At 42.7% G+C, this 24142-nt stretch overlaps 1 protein-coding gene across 1 annotated transcript in view; it reads right to left on the bottom strand.

Moving 5' to 3' along the window:
- Positions 1-24142, bottom strand: part of LOC145394938 (arf-GAP with dual PH domain-containing protein 1-like) — a 97821-nt gene that overhangs the window by 67613 nt on the left and 6066 nt on the right. Inside the window, exons 2-3 of the mRNA XM_080268688.1 lie at positions 14348-14459; positions 14042-14155 (exon numbers count right to left, since the gene is read on the bottom strand). Coding sequence (XP_080124814.1) covers positions 14042-14155; positions 14348-14459 — 226 coding nt within the window. The remainder of the gene's footprint in view (positions 1-14041; positions 14156-14347; positions 14460-24142) is intronic.

Here is a 24142-nt window from a genome sequence, read left to right on the forward strand (position 1 = left end):
TAAACTTATAACAAATGTTTCTAAGCATCAAAGTCACTTGGTATGGATTAAGAGTGGATCACAGCAGGGAAATTACCGTATCATATTCAGGACACTGGCTAGGAAGGGAGTGAGGGGTCTCAGGCAGGGGTGAGGCATACCTCCAACGTGGGGGAGAGGAGGTGTGAGAATAATTTTGGTGAGCGCACACAAACATAGGTCGACCTGTCGCTATCTATCTATCTATTGCAAGACACCTTAATCCCATAAGGGGTGGCCACAAACAAACTGCCTCCATGTCACCCTGTCCCCTGCCATTTCATTGCCCTGCTCCCAGCTCCTATCTCCCTCTCTCATACTGTATACCTCTCCACTCCATCCCTCCATCTCATCCTTGGTCTCCGCCTCCCTCTCCCCCCCATGACCTCACTCACACTCTCCTCGCCAGTCTCTCACCCTCCATCCTCTCCATATGGCCAAACCACCTCAATGTATTTCTCCTAACACTTTCTGTCACTTCCATATCCACATTACAATGCTACTTCACTTCCTCATTTGTCAGTCTGTCTCTCCATATGGCTCCACATGCTCCTCTCAAATAACTAATTTCCACTTCTCTCACTCTTGACTTGTGTCCTTCCAACAACGTCCAAGCTTCTCTTCCATATGTTAAAGTTGGTATCACAATATTGCCATGCAGCAACTTTTTACTTCCATGCTCACTTCTCTGTTTCTTACCACTGCTTTCAAAGAACCAACAACTTTTCTTCCTTGTTGTACCGATGCAAGCACTTCACCCTCTAAACTTCCATCCCTACTCATCACACTTCCCATGTACTTAAATGCACTCACATTTTCCATTTCCTATTCATCCAACATCACTGTACATTCAGTGACTTCATTTCTCTCGAAGACCATAACTTTACTCTTACCCATATTTACCTTCAGATACCGTTTCTTACGCAGTCTCCCAAACTCATTCATCAAGCCTTGCAGCTCACCTTCGTCTTCACTTAACAACACAGTACTGTATCATCTGCAAACAACAGTTCAGAGAATTTCCAATCACTGCCCTCTCTCATTAGGGCCACTCCAACATCCACTGCCCTACCTTGTATTTTTTCTATAACCCCATCCATATACAGATTGAACAACCATGGAGACATGACACATCCCGGTTTCAATCCAACATTCAAACAGAAAAATTCACTCAGGTCACTGTCCACATGCAATGTAGCCTTAGCACCCTCATACATACTCTTCACAGCATTCAGCAACTTCCCATTTACTGCACATATTCTTAATACCTTCCACATTCCTCGTCTACCCACCCTGTCATATGCTTTCTCCAAATTCACGAAGCCTGCAAACAACTTGTTTCCCTTCTCTGGAAACTTTTCCACTAAAGACCTAAGAGTGAATATCTGATCTACACAACCTCTTCCCTTCCTAAAATCTTCCTGTTCTTCTCCAACTAATTCCTCTGTTATTACCCTAACTCTGTCAATAAGTACCCTACCATATACTTTTCCTATTACACTAGGAAGACAAAAGGCCTGATGATTACCACACATGTCTTTTTCCCCTTTTCCCCTGTCTATCTATCTATCCATTGCCAGACACCTCAATCCCGTACGGGGTGGCCACAAACAAACTGCCTCCACGTCGCCCTGTCCCCCGCCATTTCACTGTCCTGCTCCCAACTCACACCCCCCTCTCTCATATACCTCCCCATCTCATCCCTCCATCTCATCTTGGCCTCCCCCTCCCTCTCCCCCCCTTCACCTCACTCACATACACTCTCTTCGTCAGTCTTTCATCCTCCATCCTCTCCACATGGCCAAACCACCTCAGTGTATTCCTCGTAACGCTTCCTATCACATCCATATCCACACCACAAAGCTCCTTTATATCCTCATTTGTCAGCCTATCTCTCCATGTGACTCCACAGGCTCCTCTTAAATAACTCATTTCCACTGGTCTCACTCTTGACTTGTGTCCTTCCAACAATGTCCAAGCTTCACTTCCATAAGTTAGAGATGATATCACAATACTGTCATGAAGTAACTTTTTCACTTCCATGCTCACTTCCCTGTTTCTTATCACTGCTTTCAAGGAATCAGCAACCTTTCTTCCCTGCTGTACCCTTTCAAGCACTACACCCTCCAAACCTTCATCTTTACTCATCACACTACCCAAGTACTTAAACGTACTCACATTTTCCAATTCCTCACCATCCAACCTCGCAGTACATTCACCGACTTCACCTCCCTCAAAGACCATCACTTTACTCTTCCCTACATTCACCTTTAGATTCTGTTTCTAACACACTCTCCCAAATTCATCCACCAAGCCTTGCAGCTCCCCTTCGTCTTCACTCAACAACACAGTATCATCAGCAAACAACAGTACAGGGAGTTTCCAAACACTACCCTCTCTCACCAGGGCCACTCCAACATCCACTACCCTACCTTCTATCTCTTTTATTACCTCATCCATGTACAGACTGAACAACCATGGAGACATGACACATCCTTGTTTCAACCCAACCTTCAAAGAGAAAAATTCACTCAGTTTACCATCCACACGCACTGCAGCCTTAGCACCATCATACATACTCTTCACAGCATTCAACGACTTCCCATCTACTCCATATATTCTTAATATTTTCCACAATCCTTGTCTATCCACCTTGTCATATGCTTTCTCCAAATCCATGAAGGCCGTATACAACTTCTTTCTCTTCTCTAGAAACTTTTCCAGTAAAGATCTGAGAATGATTACCTTCCTAAAGCCTCCCTGTTCTCCTCCAACTAATTCCTCTGTTCTTTCTCTAACTCTGCCAATAAGTATCCTACCATACACTTTTCCTATTATACTAAGAAGACACGGGCATCTGGTAGCGCTCATGACTGGAATGTCACTCAGCCATATCGCAGAACTTCTGTCTATCAGAATTCTTTCATTCCCCGAACTGCATCTCTCTGGAACTCGCTTCTCCAGAGTTGTTTCCCTCCAAACTTCAACCCACAACTGTTCAAGTCTAATTGTTACAGATATTTTATGAACAGAAGACACCAGTAATCTGGTGTATGGATTTTTTTTTTTTTTTTTACTCATTTGTTTTTCCTTCCTCCGTTCTGTTATTTATATATAAAAAAAAAATGCCCCTATGATTACCACACACTTCTTTTTCCCCTATTCCTTTGTACAAGGGAATAATTATACCTGACTTCCAATCCTCCGGGACTCTACCTTCCTCCCAGGCCAATCTGCACATCTTCCTTTGTACAGGGAAATAATTATACCTGACTTACAATCCTCCGGGACTCTACCTACCTCCCAGGCCAATCTACACATCTTCACCATCCATTCTACTAGTATCTCTCCCTCATGCTTCAGCATTTCACCATACACTCCATCAATTCTTGAGGCTTTCCCATTTTGACTCTTCACTGTTTCCACAACTTCCATTTTACTGATTTCTTCTCTTCTCACATCCTTCCTTCTCCCAGCCATTCCCCAGCCACATATACTCACATTACTTTCATTCTCTATATTCAACAATTCATTAAAGTGTTCACTCCATCTGCTCACTTTTTCTCCCTTCTCCACCAGCAATCTACCAATTTTATCTTTCACTCCTTGACTAACTTCTTTATCACCCTATCTAACCCTCTTTACCTCTTTCCAGAACATTTTCTTACATTCCCTCCACTGTATGGTCAAAGTCTTTCCAAATTCCTCATCCACTCTCTTCTTACTCTCTCTTATTAATCTTTTCACCTCTCTCTTCCTCTCTGCATATAACACTTTCTTCTGTCTCTCAACTTCCTCCACGTCCCTGCCTCCCATCCACTCACTCTTCTATCTCTCAACTTCCTCCACATCCCTGCCTCTCATCCACTCACTATATGCTTTCTTCTTTTGTGCCACAGCCTGTCTCACCTCTCCATTCCACCATGCTGTTCCTTGCACCCTCTTTTGTCTTCTTTTCATCCCACACACGACCTTACATGCTGTACAGACTTCTGTGAATATCTTGCACACCTCGTCCACATCCCCCAAGTGTTCCAAATCATATATACCCAATTGTTCCTCCAGCTTTCTCTTATGTTCTGCTTTTTTTCCATCCTCTTGCAACCTTTCTACCCTCCTTGTATGAACTATTTCCTCCTGTCCTCCCTTTCTTCTATTCCTCCATTTCATTTGAACCTTGACTTTCACCACCAAGTGGTGGTCAGAAAGTCCACTCCCCTGACCTCTACATGTTCTCGCATCCATTACACACCTTCTCATTCTATCATCCATACACACATAAGTAATCAATGCCTTACACTCATTCAGTTCACCACCCCCTCTCCCAATCACTTGCCACATATACCTGTGGATCATTTTGTGTCCAAAGACGGTACTGGCTATCACCAACCCCCTCCCTGCACTTTCCACTACAGCATGCCATTCTCATCTTCTGCAGGCACACCCCACTCACCAACTACTCCATCCACCTTAATATTCCCTACTTTTCCATTCATATCTCCAATCAAAAACACTCTCATTCCTTTCAAACTTTTCCATGCACACTTCCACATTTGTTCAAAACTCTTTTTCCACTCTACTTGTACAATCTTGCCTTGACACATACACATACACAATCGCTCACATTTGTAGTCCAACTTTCAATCTTACCCACACAATCCTTGGGGTAACTGATTCATACTCTCTTATATTCTCCTTCCATCTCTTGCACACAACAATACATACTCCTTCTGCCCTCTCATTCTCACCCACTCCTGTGCATATGCCCCATCCATACTCCTATTCTCTCACACTCTCATCTCTCTATTTAGTCTCAGTTATTCCACATACATCCACTTTTGCACCCTCAAGCACCTGGACAATCTCTCTCTGTTTCATCTCATCATTCATACCCCTTACATTCCATGTTGCAATCCGTACCATGTCCTTTGTACGGCCCTTAGTTATCACCTGTTGGTCAGTCCTGGTCCGATGCATCTCAATCGTATTTTTAGTTAGATGTTTTAACCCACCGCCAACCCATCTGCTGTCATATGGGGAAAACATGGTGGTTGGTTATAAAGTCAGCACCCAGTGCTGTCAATGATTTTCTTGTTTACATTAAATCATTTGGCTTTCCACTTAGTGTAGAGCTACCCTAAAACAGAGTAACACTACACTAAGCCGGTGGATGATGGACGCCCCAACCTACCACACACAGGCCGACCATGGCAGGGAAATTACTGTCATATTTGGGACAAACGATAGTGAGACAGGGAGGTGGAGGTGGGGTAGGGGGGTCTCAGGTAGGTGTGAAGGGGGATGAGACACCCCCCCATGCAGGGGAGGTGGTGTGGGAGGTATTATGGTGGGAGGAAACACACAAAGTGATCATGGCAGGGAAATTCCCACATCATTTGATATAAACAGGGGGGGGGAGGGAGGTGGAGGGGGCCTGGGGGAGGGAGGTGGAGAGGAGGCTGGGGGAGGTAGGTGGAGAAGGGCTGGGGGGCTAGGAGGAGGAAGCCAGCATGAGACACCCCACATGTGATGTAGATGTGATATTGGTGGGTAGTTTGGGTGGGAGGGGACAGACTGAGCTGTATCTAATCTGCCAAAGAAAGGTGGAGAAGTGGTTGGGGGGTGGTCCCCCCACAGACCTGGTGAAGGGGCGGGATCATCCTTCCCATCGCCTCATCCCCTAGTTCTGACTGGGTAGGAACCATTTACGTCGTAAAAAGGGCTGGCTTAGTGCTCGGCAGTTTTTGACAGACCTTCTACGATCGTCAGTCATAAGACTCTACATGGAAAACTTGCAAACTGACAATCGACAGTCATGGTATTTTTTCGGGGTTAAAGGTGTCGATGATCCCCTGGTCCATGGGCTGCAGGATGGAAGCTGTGTTGGCAGCAAGGAACATGGCTTTAATTTTCCCATCATGCGTGGTCAGCACTTCCTCCGAGGGATGGGCTGGGGCCTGGTCCAGCAGCAACACAAACCTAACCTCACCTGGCTGCACACTGTGCTCTCTCATCTGGTACCCTTTGACTTAGGGCACAAAACAGTCAGAAAACCAAGACTTGGTTATCCTGCCTGTGAACTAAGCCTTGGTACTGCTGTCATAGTCCACAGGAAAACTATTCACAATAAGCCTCATTGCCCGTTGTTGCTTTGCATTGCCCGGCCTTGGTCGGTGCGAAGCATTAGCATTTGCGCACAACAGCACAGACACCTGATTTGCTCTGCTTGTGGCCTGGCACACTGGACTGGCTTTTCTCAGCATGAGTGGTGTTAGACAGGGCTTTCCAAAAAAGCCCAGTTTCATCATTATAAATTTGTCAGTCCTGAAGGCCTGTCTCCCTTTTAATCTTCTTTAATTCCTCAATGAAAGGCCAAGCACTTTCAAAGTCAGCACTGTACTTCTCACCCACAATTTTTCTGTGTGTAATGTCATTCACCTACAAAATCATGTTATCCACCCGTCATTTGCCACAAAGTCCTTTATTCCGAGTTTCTCAGCAAACCTCAGTGCAGCACTCAGTATCTCTGGCCCATGCACAGGCAATCCCTGGGCTCTTTCCTGCTTATACCAGCTGTACACAGCTTCCTCTAATTTTCAAACTTGTTTATTTTTCAGAGACTGTTTTTCCAACATTTTAGATTTTTCACTAACACTAGCACCCACCTCTGGATGCAATTTCAGTTTCTTGATTTCGTCCTTGTGTTTGAGTAGGTCATGCGCTTGGGTTTTCTTTACCCCATACTCCTTCATCATTGGCCCAGGGCTTACTCAGCGCTCCATCTTTTCAATTATTTCCAATTTCTGGGCAAGAGAAAGCCTCATCCTCCCTTCTTTTCCTGAAACTTAGGTATGGTTCATAAAAGCTTTGGTTCACTGAAAAAACAAAACATAAATAAGGTTGTAATACAAAGGCAAAGCTGCACACACGCGGAGTTATTGCTAACAGTAAGGTGATCATGTGAAGGCTGTATGGGCCGTGAGACATCACCCACTCCCCGCCACTGCTACTATCCAGGCAGGTTGGTAGGGACGTGTGGCAACACTGCACCACTGGCCAGGAGAGCGGTCCACTGTGGGCTCCATGACATGATCGATTTATGGAACTCTTTCAGATATTTTGATGATTTTTGAAACGGAATTTCCTTTACAGACTATTTCTCAATTTTACGGAAATTTTCCTTTAACCCCTGCACACCGGGCTATTTATAGTGCCATTGTTCATTCACTATGGAAATTTTCCCCAAAATAGCCTGTTTTCAAACCTTAATACAGGTACACCTCGATATATGATAGCCCTAGATGTGATACCCCAGCTTAACGATCGGGGTAAAAATACCGCTATGACCCGCCTAACGATGGCCAAACCCCGGTTTAACAAGGGGTTTTCATGTTTTTTTTTTACCAATTTTGATGATATTTTATACTAAAATTGTGTGTTTAGGTTGCTTTATAAACTGTTTTTAGACTTAGATTAATGTGTTTTAGACATAGGTGGGGTGAACACTGTCATTTTGGGGTACAGTTTACTAAGCCTGATTTTTTCCAGACATATTTGATGATTTTCAGATTTTATTTCTTGGTTTTAGTGAGTTATTTACAGGTGTTAGTCTTAGGTTTGCTTCTTTTTCAGATGTTAGGCCATTTACATTGGCTTTAAGCTTGTTTTTGGACTCATTTGGGTGAGTTTAGGACTTGGTTGGGGGGGGGGGAACCCAAGACTCAAAAAAGCATCCCTATACAGTACTTTACATGTTAAATCTACCCCGAGATACAATACCCTGCCTAACAATGGGTTTTTACTTAAACAACTGCATCATTAAACCGGATTATACCTGCATCTCAAAAACTATAACAGTTAAGGAAACAAATTAAAGACCATATTACTCATCAACTCTTGCTTCATGCGAATGAAAGTATCCCAAGGTCTGTAGGTCATTGCGTCAATAAGTAATGACGTGAGGAAGAGGACTAATTTTTGCCGCAAGAACAGGATGTGTTCATGCCTCTGCCCACGGTCCTGACTATGGTTTTGCTCTCAATGTAATAACTTTCCCATAACTAGATAAACCAGACACACTAGTGTCCAAGGCACGCCCTATGGCACTAACACTGGGTCCTTTCTTGGAATCCTTAGAAAGAGGTCTGGCAGGGGTGGATGAGGCAAAAGTGCATGTGAGGCGGAAACTGAATCGGACGAGAAGGGTTGAGAAAGGATTACCTTACACCTGGCAAAGACACAAAGACAACTGAGGTATGTTTGTCCCTCCCTAGCTTTTGGTGATGAGATAAAGTGGCGGCCACTTCAAACTGTGGCGCGAAAACAAATGCGGTTCTGACCGACACCTGGCGCCACACGGCCATTGATTTCTTAACAATTCTGACTGACACCCAGCGGTTAGGGGTTAAATCCTCCATAGGGAGTAGACTGTTGCACCAGTCGAGCAGGGCAGTACTCCCAAGGTGGATGGAAAGCAGATAACTGGGACAGCCGGAGCTCCCATTTCATTAGCCTTCATGACTAGCTCCTGACCATCCCCCTTTGCTGAACTTTTTCAGTGTTTCAATAACACAGAGAATAACGGCCTTTCCTCTAACTTTCTCTCTGTGGAGCACCACCTCTCCTCCTCTATACCTCACCTTCACTTCTTAAGTGAGACTCAGCTGTCAGAGGCGACTCATTGCAAACCCTTCTCTGCATCCTCCTACATCCTCTACATTCATTTCAAAGCCAAAGGTCGCTGTTGTGCATATGTACGCAACGATACATCTTGCTCTTGTGTTCCAGAACTTGAATTTTCTGATTTCTCTACTCTCTGGGTTCAGCTTTCCTGTCTTCTCTGACTACACACATTTGTGATGTTTACTTACAGCCTAATTCTAGTATGAAAAGGTCTTTGACAAACTTATTTCTAAGATGGAACACATTCTGTCCATTTCTCCTTTCTCTGAAGTCTCCATTCTAGGAGATTTCAATGTTCACCACCACCTTTGGCTCTTCTCTCCATCCACTAACCCACCTGGTGAACAGAGCTACATCTTTTCTATCCTTAATGACCTACAGCAACTTACACAGCATCCTAATTGTATCCCTGACTGCCTTAGAGAGTTCCAACATACTTGCCCTCATCCTTACAACAAATCCTTCTGCTTATGCTGTTAATTTTTTCTCTCAGTGGGGCTCCTCCAATCAAAACCTCATCACCTTAACTTGTCCTATCGCTCTGGTATGGCCTGTGGATCCTCAAAAAAAAAAACATCAGTTGTGGCACTTTGAAGCCACTGATTGGGAGGCCCTCAGGCTGTACCCTTATTTCCCCTGGAATGATTATTACTTCCGTGGCCGAGAGCCATCTGAGTGTGCCTTGCTCATTATGGAAATTGTTCTCTCAGGCACGGAAGCATATATTCCTTTCTATAATCCTTTGACTAATGCAAAAAAAAAAAAAAAAAAAAAAAAAAAAAAAAAAAAAAAAATCTTGGTTTAATCACGCTTGTTCTAATGCTGTCCGTAACAAGGAAAAGGCCTGCAAAATGAACAGGAGCCAACACACTCCTGAATCTCCTCTCTTATGCTGCTGCCTGGAATCATGCTAAATATGTTCTCCTCCCTGCTAAAAACAATTCCTTAAATGCTCTGAACTCTCCAACTTGAATTCTTCCCACTCCTTCTGGCATCTTGCAAAAATCCTTGCTAACAACTTTACCTCAGCATCCCTCCTTCCTCTTTTTCATCCTGATGGCTCTATAGCAAAATTTCTACTGATAATGCAGAACTCTTCGCTCAGACTTTCTCCTCCAATTCCACCTTAGGCGATTCCGATGCTGTCCCTCCATCACTTCCCCCCTCTGACTTCCTCATGGCTAACATTAAAATTTCTTCAACTGATGTATTCTCTGCCATCACTGGCCTCAATACTAACAAGGCATATAGGCCTGATGGGGTCCCTCCTGTTGTCCTCAAGAACTGTCCTTCTGTGCTTACACCCTGCCTAGGTAAACTCTTTTGCCTTTGTCTACCAACTTGTACCTTCCTTCTTGTGGGAAGTTTGCTCTCATTCAGCCAGTCCCAAAGATGGGTGACCATTCCCAACCCTCTTACCATCACCCAATCGCTTTAACATCCTGTATTTCAAAATTTTTGAGTCTATTCTTAACAAAAAATTTTTTAAAGCATCTTTCCTGTCACAACTTTCTTTCCGATCATCAGCATTGGTTCCGCCAGGGATGCTCCAATGGCGATCTTCTCACCTACCTTTCAGACTCCTGGTCATCCTCTTTTCAGGACTTTGGTGAAAGCTTTGCCACTGCACTTGACATCTCAAAGGCTTTCGATCGAGTCTGGCATAAATCTTTAATTTCCAAACTGCCCTCTTACAACTTCTATCTTTCTATCTATGCCTTTATCCCTACCTTCCTTTCTGGTCATTCTATAGCTGCTCCTGTAGACGGCCACTGTTCTTCTCCTAGAGCTATCAATAGTGGTGTTCCTCAGGGCTCTGTCCTATTATCAACTCTCTTTCTTTTGTTCATCAATGACCTTCTAAACTGTACATCTAACCTTATCCACTCATACGCTAATAACTCCACCCTTCATTTTTCCATTTGCTTCCCACAGGGTCCATTTCAGCAGTTACTTCAACAAACAAGGGATGAGGCTATGGCACACCTATCTCTGCTTGGGGTAAAAGTAATCATTTTTAATTCATCAAAAACACAGTTATTACCTCTATCAACCCGACAAAATCTTCCACAGGAGTACCCTCTAATTTTCAACAAAATCCAACCTAATCCTGCACCATCTTTAAACACTTCGAGTTTCATTCTCTTGGGATTTATCGTGGAAAGAACATATTACCTCTCTTGTAAAATCTGCTTCCAAGAGATTAGGTGTGCTAAGCTGACTCCATACTTTCTTTTCCCCTGCACAGGTGTTGGCTGGCTTTATTCCCCCCTGTGTAGAGTACATCTCTCATGTAGCTCCCCACATACAGCCCTTGTCAACAAGGTGGTCAAAAGCTTTTCATCTCATTAACTCTACTCCCCTTACTAGCTCCTTTCAACCTCTGTAACTTCGCCGTACTGTTGCATCTTTATCTCTTTTCTCTCACTACTTCAATGGTCACTGCTCACCTGAACTGTCTGCTTGCATCCCTCCTTTAATATGGCAGGCGCTTGGCACCCGTCTAGCAACAAACTCCCATCCCTTTACTGTCCAACTCTCTAATGCAAGAGTTAACTGTTACTCCCAGTCCTTCATGTATGCAACAGGTCAACTCTGGAACTGTCTCCCTCTGTCTGTATTGCCTGCTGCCTAAAAGCTCCAGTCTTTCAAACGCAGTGTGTCCAGGCATCTTGAAATGAACGGTTCTTGAATATGGCTCTCTTGTCATGCTTTTGTTTTTGTTTTTTCTTGGAGGGAATAATTTGCAGGCTCCTGGTCTTTGGTTCGTTCGTCCTTGCATTTAAAAAGAGAGAGAGAAAAAAAAAAACGGAAAAAAAATTCTTCCACTTTTTTGGGATTCTGCTATATCGGCGTTCATTAAGTCAAGCATCTACTGTACACTGATCATCACAGTGTGAAGAATAAAGCAAAATAGGATGAAAAATGGCAATGATGGCAGAAATCATAAAGCTACTGAAATGATGATGGCTTTAGGATGATCAAATGAAACTGGGAGCACTGAGGGCACAGCTAAATTCTAAAAGTTTGAGTTCACATAACTGTAAGGATGGTAACAAACTTAATCAGAGCTACTATAAATGGAAAATGAGTGCCAGATGACTCTCTCTCTCTCTCTCTCTCTTGTATGCATGCACACAAACATGCAAACATAGTGCACACATATACACATACTGTATATTACTTAGAACTGGGTATAGTATGATCCACTGAAAAAGAATGTAGAAGAAAGATAACAGCTGTTTCAGGTTTGGAATGAGAGTAACACATTGGCACAGAGACACATAGCCACTGCTGTAAAACAAAATTCAGGGGAAGGTTCAAATTAGTGTGATTCTTGGAAGATACAGCTCTTCTTGTCCTCTCCCCATTACTTGAGACATGCATGCCTTCAGCCTCAGTGACCTTTTGTAAGGCAAAATTGTGTGAAGCTTCATGGCTGTTTGCATAAAAAATAACTAGCAATGGGGATGCAACCTTCCTATGCCTAAATATATACTTGTACGGTATATATATACAGTATGCTGTGTATATATATATATATATATATATATATATATATATATATCCATCCAATCCTACATTGCCCCATGAGGAGCGTAGGAGCCCGGAGCTAGGCATTTGTCCTGACATTTAAGATGAGAGTGACCAGCCTCATTCATCCTTGAGTGGCATTACATGAGCAATCAACCCCAACCACCCCTTGAATATAAACCTTCACCGGCTCAATCTGATTGGAGCGCAATAATTACCCACTAAACCACCAGGAGCCAAAATTTGGTTATATGGTTGCCACCCAGCGTAGTAAATGGTTTCCTGGTGCACAGGAAGCCATTTGGCTTGTCACTCAGTGTAGTCACCCACAGGCTGAAGGAAGTGGAAAGAATGAAGGAAAGAAAGACAGAAGAGGGGGTGTAAAGTTACCCATAGGCAGAAGGACAAGGAAAAAATGAAGGAAAGAAAGACAGAAGAGAATGGAAGGAAAGAAGGATGGAGAGGAAAGGGCAGACACCCAAGAGCAGCACTACATCGAGTGAGTGGATGGTGAGCGCCCCCACCTACCACAAATATATATACAGTATATATGTACCGCTTCCCGTCCGATCAGCGAAGTTAAGCAACGTTGGGTCTGGTTAGTACTTGGATGGGTGACCGCCTGGGAACACCAGATGCTGTTGGCATCCCTACGTGTCAAGTGGGGTTGGTGGAGGATTAGTGCCCCTCCCTGTAAAACAATTAACTCTAAGCCATTGGCCACCCCGTCTGGGATACATGGCGTCTGGCAATGAATGAATGAATGAATATATATATATATATATATATATATATATGTATCAGTATACTGTATACCTGTATAGATAGACAGAAAGATACATATCAGTTGATAGACTGATGAATAAAATATAATGGGCAAATAAAAGATTGCCATGGAAATACTATAAGCCTTACACAGTTAATTAAACCCCAAACGCCCGGCTATTTTTAACGTAGTCGTCACCTCACTATGGGCAATTTCTCAGAAACCACTGAAAATTGCTTGTTTTCAAACCTCAATATCTCGGAAACTACTGCACTTACGGAAACAAATTAACAACCATTTACTCAACAATTCTTCCTCTTGTGAATGAAAGTATCCCAAGGTCTCTAGGTTGTTGCACTGATAAGTAATGACGTGGGGAAGAGAACTGATTTTTGCCGCAGGAGCAGGACGTGTTCGTGCATCTGCCCGTTGCACTGACTATGGCTTTGTTCTCAACCTGATAACTTCTCCACTACTTGATAAACTAGATACTGTTGCATCCAAGGCATGCCTTATGGCACTATCACGGAGCCCTTTTCTAGTATCTTTGGAAAGAGGCTTGCCAGGGATGGATGATGCAATTGGCTACAGGTGGCATGGACGGAATCATACAAATAACAACCTGAAGACATAGTTGTTCACCTGGCAGAAGCAGAGGACAGACTTACTCTCGCCTGTGTGCTATGGAGGGACTCCCTCCATACCCTTTGGTGGTGAGATGAAATGACGGCCCGTTCAAATAGTGACGGGAAGACATTTGCGTATATAGATGTCACCCGGCGGCCCTGTTGCAGCCAGACTACGATGTGTATATACATTACGCGGCGGATGGGGGTTAAGACAGTTTATACAGTGACAACATCCCACATGAATTTAAGGCCTGTGGGGGGGAAAATAAAAAAAATCTACAATATCTGAATAACACCAAACAGTAATGGCAAAACTATCATACAATGATGAAGTATGCATAGTGGCAGCTAATATAAAAATAGGTACTGGATAGTTTTCAAGCAAGTAAAGCAGGTGGAACAGAATACTAACGGAGGGTCTCCGGTACGTGGTGCTCGGTAGCATGCTGGCCTGTGAGCTTCATATCTGGCTTTGGACTTCACATTACCCATAAGCTCCATCCCCTCCACTTGTTCATCATCCCATCTGAGGAGAAATTACATACCATACTGAACACTGCTAGGGAAGAATTCTAGCATCTATGGTTTACTTATGTGTCTAATCCAATATCAGTGTTTTGATAAGAAGCATCCTATCTATCTAAATCTTCAGTATCTCATTCACAAACTCAAGTAATAACTAACATGAACAACAACAATTAACCTAACAAGCACTGACCTGTCCAGCGTAAGTGACTTGATCTTCGATACATGTGTACCAATGCTGCGATGCCATGAAGCACAAGTTGTACATACAAACACACCAATATTGAATGATGCCCATTCTGGATCTGTCAGTACAATAGTTAGTATTAACAAATGAAACTTCACAAATATCCAATTCAGGTTGCATAATCCCTTAAGCTTTTGTACTGCTGTGCTAGGTAGCATTATGAAACTGTACAAAGAAGGAACTGTTGGGTCTTTGTTTGGTTTAAGCATAATGATGATTGTTCCATGATTCTAAATATAGTCACACTTTCTAAGATGCACAATTCCAAGCTGCGCATTTCTAAGAAATGCAGTAAAAAATGGCGGACAGTATTGTATTTCACACATCAAATATAGTAATTCACACTCTAACATCACCGAAAAAAATACACATTGTGTCCTTCACTGTATGACATCATTGGCCACACGATAAAACTCGTTTCTCATTGGTGGAGCGCTAGAACTCGTTTCTTATTAGCTCGTTTCTCATTCGTGGAGTGCTAGAGCTCGTTTCTTATTAGCTCATTTCTCATTGATGGCGCGTTAGAATTCGTTTGTTAGCTCACTTCTCACTGGTGGAGCATTACAATTCATTCGTTAGCTCATTCATGGGTGGAGGGAGCATTACAACTCGTTTGTTAACTTGTTTCTCATTGGTGGAGCACTAGAACTTGTTTCTCATAAGTGGAGCTTCTTCCCATTTCACCAAAGTACTCCTAAGTCTTGCACCACATTCCTTACAAGTTGGCTGTGCTTTTTTCACAGTGCTATGGCTGCCCCAGGCCCCTCAACAAGCTCTACAGCAGGCCTCTCATGACCAAAGGGAGGAACGAAAGCCAAGAAGAATACATTTACACTTGCACAAAGGCTAGATTATTTCCAATGTCAGCCAGAGACAGACTGTGAAGGGGATGACAAAGTGGATGATGTTATGGCAAATGTTTCTACTATGGCCTTTGAAGGATTTGATGATGAGGCAATCTTGAATGATGCTGGCAGCAGCAGCAATGGAAGTGAGTGACCATGTGATGTTTAGAACCCTCCTCAGCCACCATATAGCCTCTGCGACCTACTGGGTGGGGACACTCACCATCCACTCACTCGATGTAGTGCTGCTGTTGGGTGTCTGCCCTTTCCTCTCCTCCATCCTTCTTTCCTTCCATCCTCTTCTGTCTTTCTTTCCTTCATTTTTCCTCTTCCATCTACCTGTGGATGACCCTACACTGAGTGACAAGCCAAATGGTTTCCTGTACACCAGGAAACCATTTACCACGCTGGGTGGTAACTATATAACCAAATTTTGGTGCCTGGTGATTTAGTGGGTAATTATCGCGCTCCAGTCGGATTGAGCCGGTGAAGGTTTATATCCAATGGGTGGTTGGGGGTTGACTACTCATATAATGCCACTCAGGGATGAGTGAGGCTGGTCACTCTCATCTTAAATGTCAGGACCAACTACCTAGCCCAGGGCTCCTACATTCCTCACAGGGCAATGTAGGATTGGATGATGGATGAATAAATTAAAACATTTTGTTTCATTTTCATTTAAAAAAGGTATGTAAAACAAGAATGTAACATTAAATACATAATATATATAGGCTATGGTAAATCACTTAATGCTGTATGCTTGTTTTTGAGGTGAAAATTTACAAGTAAGGACAAAAGAGGTCCCTAGTTCTGGTGAGCCCAGAACCAATTATAATTTTTCTCATACATTATTTTTAAGATGCACAATTTGTTTGATGCATACTTTTATGGCAGCTATCAATTATGCGCATCTCAGAAGGCATGACTGTACTGTACTAGGAATGCTATGGTGTGCATATGAGAAGTTTATGAGGGCCTGGATGCCTTGTGGTCCTAAATGTTTTAGGTGCAGGTTGCTAATGCCATTTGGCTCTGTGCTTATAGATTTTTTCTTCTTGTTAATATTGTGTCTCTTCTGGAATGAAGGGGATTCCATTGTGACTGAGTAGAGAGGGCTGCCTATGATAAGAGGGTTGCATTTTAGACTCGGCATGTGTTGGTATTAAGTGATTTATGTTTGTATAGTGGTTTATGAGTATGTCCGTTTGTTCTTTGTAGGAAGGGATGTGTCTAGGAGGTGATGGAGGCATGGGTCTTGGAAGTGCATGTCTGTGATTTAGTGATGGAAAGCAAAGAGGGGTTTATGGAGTGATTAAGTGTTGTTGCAAAGGCATTCCAGGTTTCAACTTTCTTTATATTAATTCTGTTGTTGATTTCACTGTTTAGTTCTTGAAGCCTTGTGATGGTGTCGTGTGTTTGTGAGTGAGGTGAATTACGTTTAAGTCTGTCAAATTGCCTTATGAAACAGGCAGTCTCTAGTGTAAAGTTTGGGTTGTAATGTCTTCTGCTGCCTCGTGGAATGTGGTGCATGTCTGCGCTGAGTATGATGTTGATGAACTTTGTAATGTGCCTGTTAATGTTGGTGACAGGTGTATTGTTTGGTCTGCTGAAGTGTTGTTCTGTTTCTTCAGTGAATTCTGTCAAGTCTGCTTGCTCGTACTTAGTGTACATGAGTCATGATTGCTCTGGTCTGGAATGTGCTTCTGTAGTGATAATGATGGGGAGAATATCTGCAGTGAGTTTGGGTTCCATTTGCCAGGTGGTGTTGTGTGTAAGTGTTGACAAACAGCTGTGATGTCTGGGGAGGAGGGAATGTGGTGATGAGTGTCGGTGGCAAGAGCATGTATTGTAAGGTGTCACTGAGAAAATACATGTCACTGAGGTGTGAGGCAATGTTGGGGCCTCAGTGGCTGTTTTGATTCTGTTTATACCAGACAGTGTTTTTAGTATGAAAACTTTCAGCAATGACAGAGTTAGGTGTCTGTGTTAGGGGGAAGCTGAGGGGTTTATTGTGGTGGTTCATAATGCAAAGTGTCAAAGGGAATGTAAATGTTTCGGTAACATTTGTTGATTTCTTGATCAGACACTGAGTGACTATTTCTAATGTTATGTCATTCTGGAAAAGTGATTGTGTTGTGTCTTTCTAGAGGAATGATGGATGAATGTATGTAATGTGGCCTCCTCTGTAGCCCTCAGTTCTATCCGAGTGAATGTGTGAATGGTGTTTGATCTAGGGAGTCTGTGGTGTGTGTCAGCTTTGTCTTTTGTAAAGTCCTACGTGTATATCAAAATACAGTAAAAGTCCAATTTTTCGGCATCCAATTCCCCGGCAAATCTGACATTTCGGCAGTTTTGAGAAATAGTCCCATTTACGAAAATCTCTGATCGTTCGGCAGATTTTCCGATTTTTTTCGTCCCCTCTACTGCTGGGGACTTCTTCCTGCAGCAGCAGACTCCAATCAACCCCTTCTATTGTACATATGTAAATAAGGAACCTACTATAAGTTTAGGTAAGTGCATGTGAACTTGTAGGCCTACTGTATCATTACATTTATATACAGTATGTTCACTAATTTCTTTATTTTTCATATTCATGTATAGTACTGTATTCATTACAGTATTGTACAGTATCAAACAGTATACAGTACTCTCTCCAAACACATTTGTAATGATATTAGTAGTGATGATAATGTTCCCCGAAACATATAAGGTACTGAGTGGGTACGGTTTTTGATAATTCGGCAATTTAGATATTTCGGCACTTGCCTGGTCCCATAGATGCCGAAAAATAGGACTTCTACTGTAACTGAACACTTCATTCTCAACAAAGTCAGTCCCCACGTCCCCCTTGCTCCATCACAATACGGACTCAGAGCACTGCACCCTACAAATAACTTACTGACTCGCCTCACACAACATGCATCAAATGGTATCAACTCTGCATCACCCGCTGATATCCCCCGACACAAAATATGACGATCCCTTGATTACTGCACATAACTGGTACCAAGCCTAGTGCGTGATAACGAAATTTCACAATAACGAAAGCACAGAACTGATGGGATTTATCCTAATTAGTACCAGGCACCCAATCTGTAAACTCAAATTTTCCATTTTACAACAAATTATACCCACTAAAGACATACCGTACATACTGTTACAGTAATTATCAGAACACACAAGGGCATGGTTAGGCTAATACAAAGTAGTAAAGAGGGCACATAATGAAAGACACACATACTGCAGACAGACCTGAAATGGGCCTGAGGTACGGGGTTCTGACACCCAGAGGTGGAGAGATAATAGTCTTCACCACCTGGGATTAACTCCTTGAGTAAGGCCTTATCTTTGAATCCCTCAAAGCCATGAGAAATTACAGATACTGTACCATCATTGTCAGCAAAAGCCAGCTCAGATGTGTGATAACAATGTTTTTAAGTGCCTGCGCTGATGCCTCTACACTATATACAGTACAATATGAAGAGATGCATATGAAACAGGATGATGTCCATTTTTATACACAGTACCAGTTCGAGTATATGGAACAGCTTTATCCTACATATGTCTGCAGAGCATATCTAACAACAAACTATCTGGTAGATACAGTTTACTGGACAAATTAGTAATGTGGATTGTTTTTGCTTCAGAGATAAAGCTAAAATTCAAAGACTGATAGTGGGGAAGTGGGTGAGGCTGGATCTCCGTATTTTTGTGACAGGCACTGATTCAGAGCCTGCAGCCACTCTTTGCATCCCTATGCAGCCATTCTTTGGTTCCTTATGTTCCTGATGGTGCAAAAATTAACTGGATGATAGATAGATACCAGTAGTTACCATCAGATGAACAAGGCTGATGCATGGTTGCATGTTGGAGCCTTAATAAATGAAACTATATAGTGTACAGTATATATATATATATATATATATATATATATATATATATATATATATATATATATATATATATATATATATATATATATATATATATATATATATATATATATATATATATATATATATATATATATATATATATATACAGTATATATATTATCAGAAGCAGCAGCAGCAGCAGCAGCAGCAGCAGCCATTACAAGTCCACTGCTGAACAAAGGCCTCCCCCAGCCTTCACAAAATCCTTGACTAAGCCAATCTCCGCCACATCTTCCCTGCAAATTTCTCTATCTCATCTCTCCACCTCCTGTCTGGCCTTTATCTGTTACCCTTACAATCTCTCGGTGTTCAGTCATTCAGCCTCTTGCTCCATCGGTTATCCCTTATTCATGCTACATTGCCTGCCCATTTCTCTTCTTTTATAACTACTATAGTATAATGTCTGACTTTAGTCTGCCCTCTCACCCTAGCTGATCTTTTCCTTTCTCTTAAAGATATTCCCCGACACTGACCTTTCCACTGCTCTCTGAGAACAGATTACACTCAACCCCCTGCTATCGCGCCTAATTGGTCACAGCAAACGCGCGTGATAGTTGAATACGCGATAGCTGAACTGAACAATCAATGGGAAAATTTCTAATTAGTTTTTCAGTGGCCCATTTTTCTAACTTTTAACCACTTTATGCCTGCGATTTCCTGCCAATCTCTCCTCCAACATGAAATAAAACATTATTATGTTAATAATAACAGTATAATGAATAAATAAACAACATAAAAGGCCATCAAACTTTTATAAGGATTAAGGCTTGGGTGGGTTGATGGGTTCCGAGGCTTGGGAGTGGCTTAATTGTTGCCAGATCTCTTTAGCTGTCTCCATGATTTCTTAGTGTCCACAGCTAAAGGGGGTATCACACGGTACATTGTATCAGGAACGGCCGAGGAAGATATAAGTGGAACAAAACTTGCACGCTATCACACATGTTCCTCATACTGTTGCCAGAGCCCCGTCTCAGTTGTAAACACGTAATTACTTTATCGACATCACAGTTTTCTCGGCATAAGAAATATTAACTCTTTATAAGGGTTTCAAAACGATTGATATTTATTCTAAAATACAGTATTAATAAGTATTCAGTGTTAGGCTAAATTTCAGTTCTGTTTCCAGAACATTTTCTTACAGTCCCTCCACTTTACAATCCAATTTGCTTCGAAATTCCTCATCCACTCTCTTCTTACTCTCTCTTACTAATCTTTTCACCTCTCTCTTTCTTTCTACACATAACTCTCTCATCCGCCTCTCAACTTCTTCCATGCCCCTATTTCTAATCCATTCATTGTATGCTTTCTTCTTTTGTGCCACAGCCTGTCTCATCTCCTCAGTCCACCACGCTGTTCCTTGCACCCCCCTCCGTCTTCTCTTCCTCCCACACACCACATCACATGGTTGCACATATTTCTTCTGTAAATATCCTGCGTACACCTTCCACGTCCCCCATCTGCTCCAATTCATATTTGCCTAAACGTTCCTCCACTTCTCTCTTATACTCTGCCTTTTTCTCATCCTCTTGTAACCTTTCCACTCTCCTTGCAACTACTCCTTCTTCTCGTCTTTCCCTTCTTCTATTTCGCCATCTTACTTGGATCCTAATTCTAGCCACCACCAAGTAGTGGTCAGAAAGTCCACTCCCCCAACCTCTATCTACTTTGTCATATGCTTTCTTCAAGTCCATGAAGGCAGCATACACATTCTTTCCCATCTTTAGATACTTCTCCACTAAACACCTTAGAACAAGTATGTGATCTACACACCCTTTTCCCTTCCTAAATCCCCCTTGTTCTTCTCCATCTAGCTGTTCTGTTATATTTCTAATCCTATCAGTAAGTACCGGGTATTCTACCATATATTTATCCAATCACACTAAGAAGGCAAATACCTCTATGGTTACCACATATTTCTCTCTCCCCCTTTCTTTTGTATAAAGGAACAATTATACCTGATTTCCAGTCCCCTGGAACTCTTTCCTCTTCCCAAGCCAATCTACACAACTTCCATATCCACTCCACAACAATCTCACCTGCATACTTCAGCATTGCACCACACACTTCGTCAGTTCCTGGGGCCTTCCCCATCTTGATCTTTATTGCTTCAGCTACTTCTGCCCTACTGATCTCTTCCTCCCTCCTCTCATCTCTTCTTCTCCCAGCCATTCCCCAGCCACTTATACTCACACTGCTCTCACTCTCTACATCCAACAAATCCTCAAAGTGCTCCTTCCATCTCCTCAATTTCTTTTTCTTCTCCACCAAGAATCTATTATTCCTATCTTTCGCTCACCTACTGTTTCCCCTTTCACATTGCCTTATTTCTTTACCTCTGTCCAAAACAGTTTCTTACCCTCCCTCCATTTCACACTTAGATTCCTCCCAAACTCTTCATCCACTCTCTTCTTACTCTGCTTCACCAATCTCTTCACCTCCCTTCTCCTGCTCACATATACCTCTCTTTTCTCTCTCTCATCTCCCCTACCTATACTCGCTAGGCAGTCACTGTATGCATTCTTCACTTGTTCCACAGGTTGTTTAACCTTATCATTCCACCTTGCTGTCCTTTACACACCCCTGCATCTCCTCCTTACTCCACAAACCACCTCTCATGCTGCACCTATCTCTTCCGTGAATGCCTTGCATACTTCTTCCACCCCTTCCATGTGCTCTAACTCATACCTTCCCAGTCTCTCTTCCTCTGTGTTCATATACTCAGCCATTTTCTCACTCTCTTGCAACTTCTCCACCCTTTTCATAGGTGCTGTTTCCTCCTGTTTTCCCCTTTGTCTTTTCATCCACTTTCTTTGCAGCCTTACCTTGACCATCACTAAGTGATGGTCTGAGATTCCATTCCCCCACCCTCTCCACACTGTTGCATCCAACACTTGTCTTCTCATTCGCTCATCCACACACGTGTAATTTATCATTGCCTTTCGTTCAACAAGTTCGCCGTCCATCCTCCTCATGACTCTCCATGTTTACCTCTGGATCATCTTATGCCGGAGGAAGGTGTTGGCTATTGCCAACCCCAAAGCACAACCATTTCCATCTACTTCAGCTGGCACACCCCACTGACCAACCACTCCTTCCACTCGTACATTACCAACTTTGCCATTCATGTGTCCAATCAAAAACACTCTCTCGCTCCTCTTAAATTTGTCCATACATGCTTCTACACTCGCCCAAAACTCATCTTTCACTCTTGCCATTTGGTCCTCTGTCGGCGCATATGCACATACAATCGCCCAAGCTTGTATACTTACTTTCATGCTCACCCATACAATCCATGTACCCACTGTTCCATACTCTCTTATATTCTCCTTCCATTTCTTGCTTATCATCAGACATACTCCCTTTCTTGCCCTCTCATTCTCATTAATTCCCGCACATATTCCTAAACCATATTCCCATTCTCTCACCCTTTCACTTTTCCATTTAGTGTCAGTCAATCCACATAAATCCACTCTTGCATCCTTGAGCACCTGAACAGTCTCTCTCTCTTCCACTTCATCATTCACTCCTCTCACTTTCCATGTTCCCATCCCTCCTAGAATGTCCTTTGTCTGTTCCTTGGTCGTCAACGTATGGTGTGTCCTGGTCCAAGGCGTTTTGTTCACTTGTTTAGTTCTTTTTTTACAGGGTGGGGCACTAACCCACCACCAATCCTTTTAGTCGCCTCATACGACAAGCAGGGATACTGGGGGAGTATTCTTGAAACCCCCACTCCCCCAGGGGGGGCGAATATAAGCTACTGTATATTTAAACAACTACCGGTATATCAGTTTACAGTATGGTACTGTTGTCAGGTCAGAAGTACAAAAATTAAACAGTGCTAGGCTTTTATTGGTTAATAGGCACAGTGTTGTTATCTGTGTATATTTTTCCCTATGTGTGTGTGGATGAAAGGATGAGAAGATGTGTAATGGATGCAAGAGCTTATAGAGGTTGGGGGAGTGGACTTTCTGATTACTACTTGGTGGTGGCCAGAATCAAGATCCAAGTAAGATGGAGAAATAGAAGATGAGAAGGATGGGAGGAAGGAGTAGTTGCAAGGAGAGTGGAAAGGTTACAAGAGGATGAGAAAAAGGCAGAATATAAGAGAGAACTGGAGGAACGATTGGGTAAAAATGAGTTGGAGTAGATGGGGGACGTGGAAGGTGTGTGCAGAATATTCACAGAAGAAATATGTGCAGCATGTGATGTGGTGAGGGGGGGTGCAAGGAACAGCGTGGTGGAATGAAAAGGTGGGACAGGCTGTGGCATAAAAGAAGAAAGCATACAATGAATAGATGAGAAATAGGGGTGTGGAAGAAGTTGCGAAGTGGAAGAGAGAGTTATATGTAGAAAGGAAGAGAGAGGTGAAAAGATTAGTAAGAAGAGAGTGGATGAGGAATTTGGAAGGAATTTGAGTGTAAAGTGAAGGGACTGTAAGACAATGTTCTGGAAAGAGGTGAAGAGAGCAAGACAGGGTGGGAGTGAAGTTAGCAGGGGAGTGAAAGATAAAAATGGTAGATTACTAGTGGAGAAGGGAGAAAACACTTTAAAGAATTGTTGAACATAGCGAACATTTTAAGGAATTGTTGAACATAGAGGATGGAAGTCTATCTATCTATCTGTCTATTGCCAGAAGCCATAATCCCATAAGGGGTGGCCATTTGACTTTGAGTTAGTTGTTTTACGGGGAGGGGCACTAACCCTCCACCAACCCACTTGTTGACACGTAGGGAGTACATATGGTTTGGTTATAAGGTTACCACCCAGCGTTGTAAATGGTTTCCTGGCTTACAGGAAACCATTTGGCTTGTCACTCAATGTAAAGCCATCTGTAAAGGAAAGAAAAGCAATAAGAAGTGACAGGAAAGATAGGAGAAATAAGAAGAGAGGAGGGCAGGCACAGAAAAAGAATGATAAAGGCTAAGGAAGAAGTAGGCAGCACTACATCAAGTGAGTGGATG

Source organism: Coenobita brevimanus, chromosome 29 (assembly GCF_032717465.1).
Source record: "Coenobita brevimanus isolate Jiangsu-jjx chromosome 29, ASM3271746v2, whole genome shotgun sequence".
In the NCBI taxonomy this organism is placed as follows: Eukaryota; Metazoa; Arthropoda; class Malacostraca; order Decapoda; family Coenobitidae; genus Coenobita; species Coenobita brevimanus.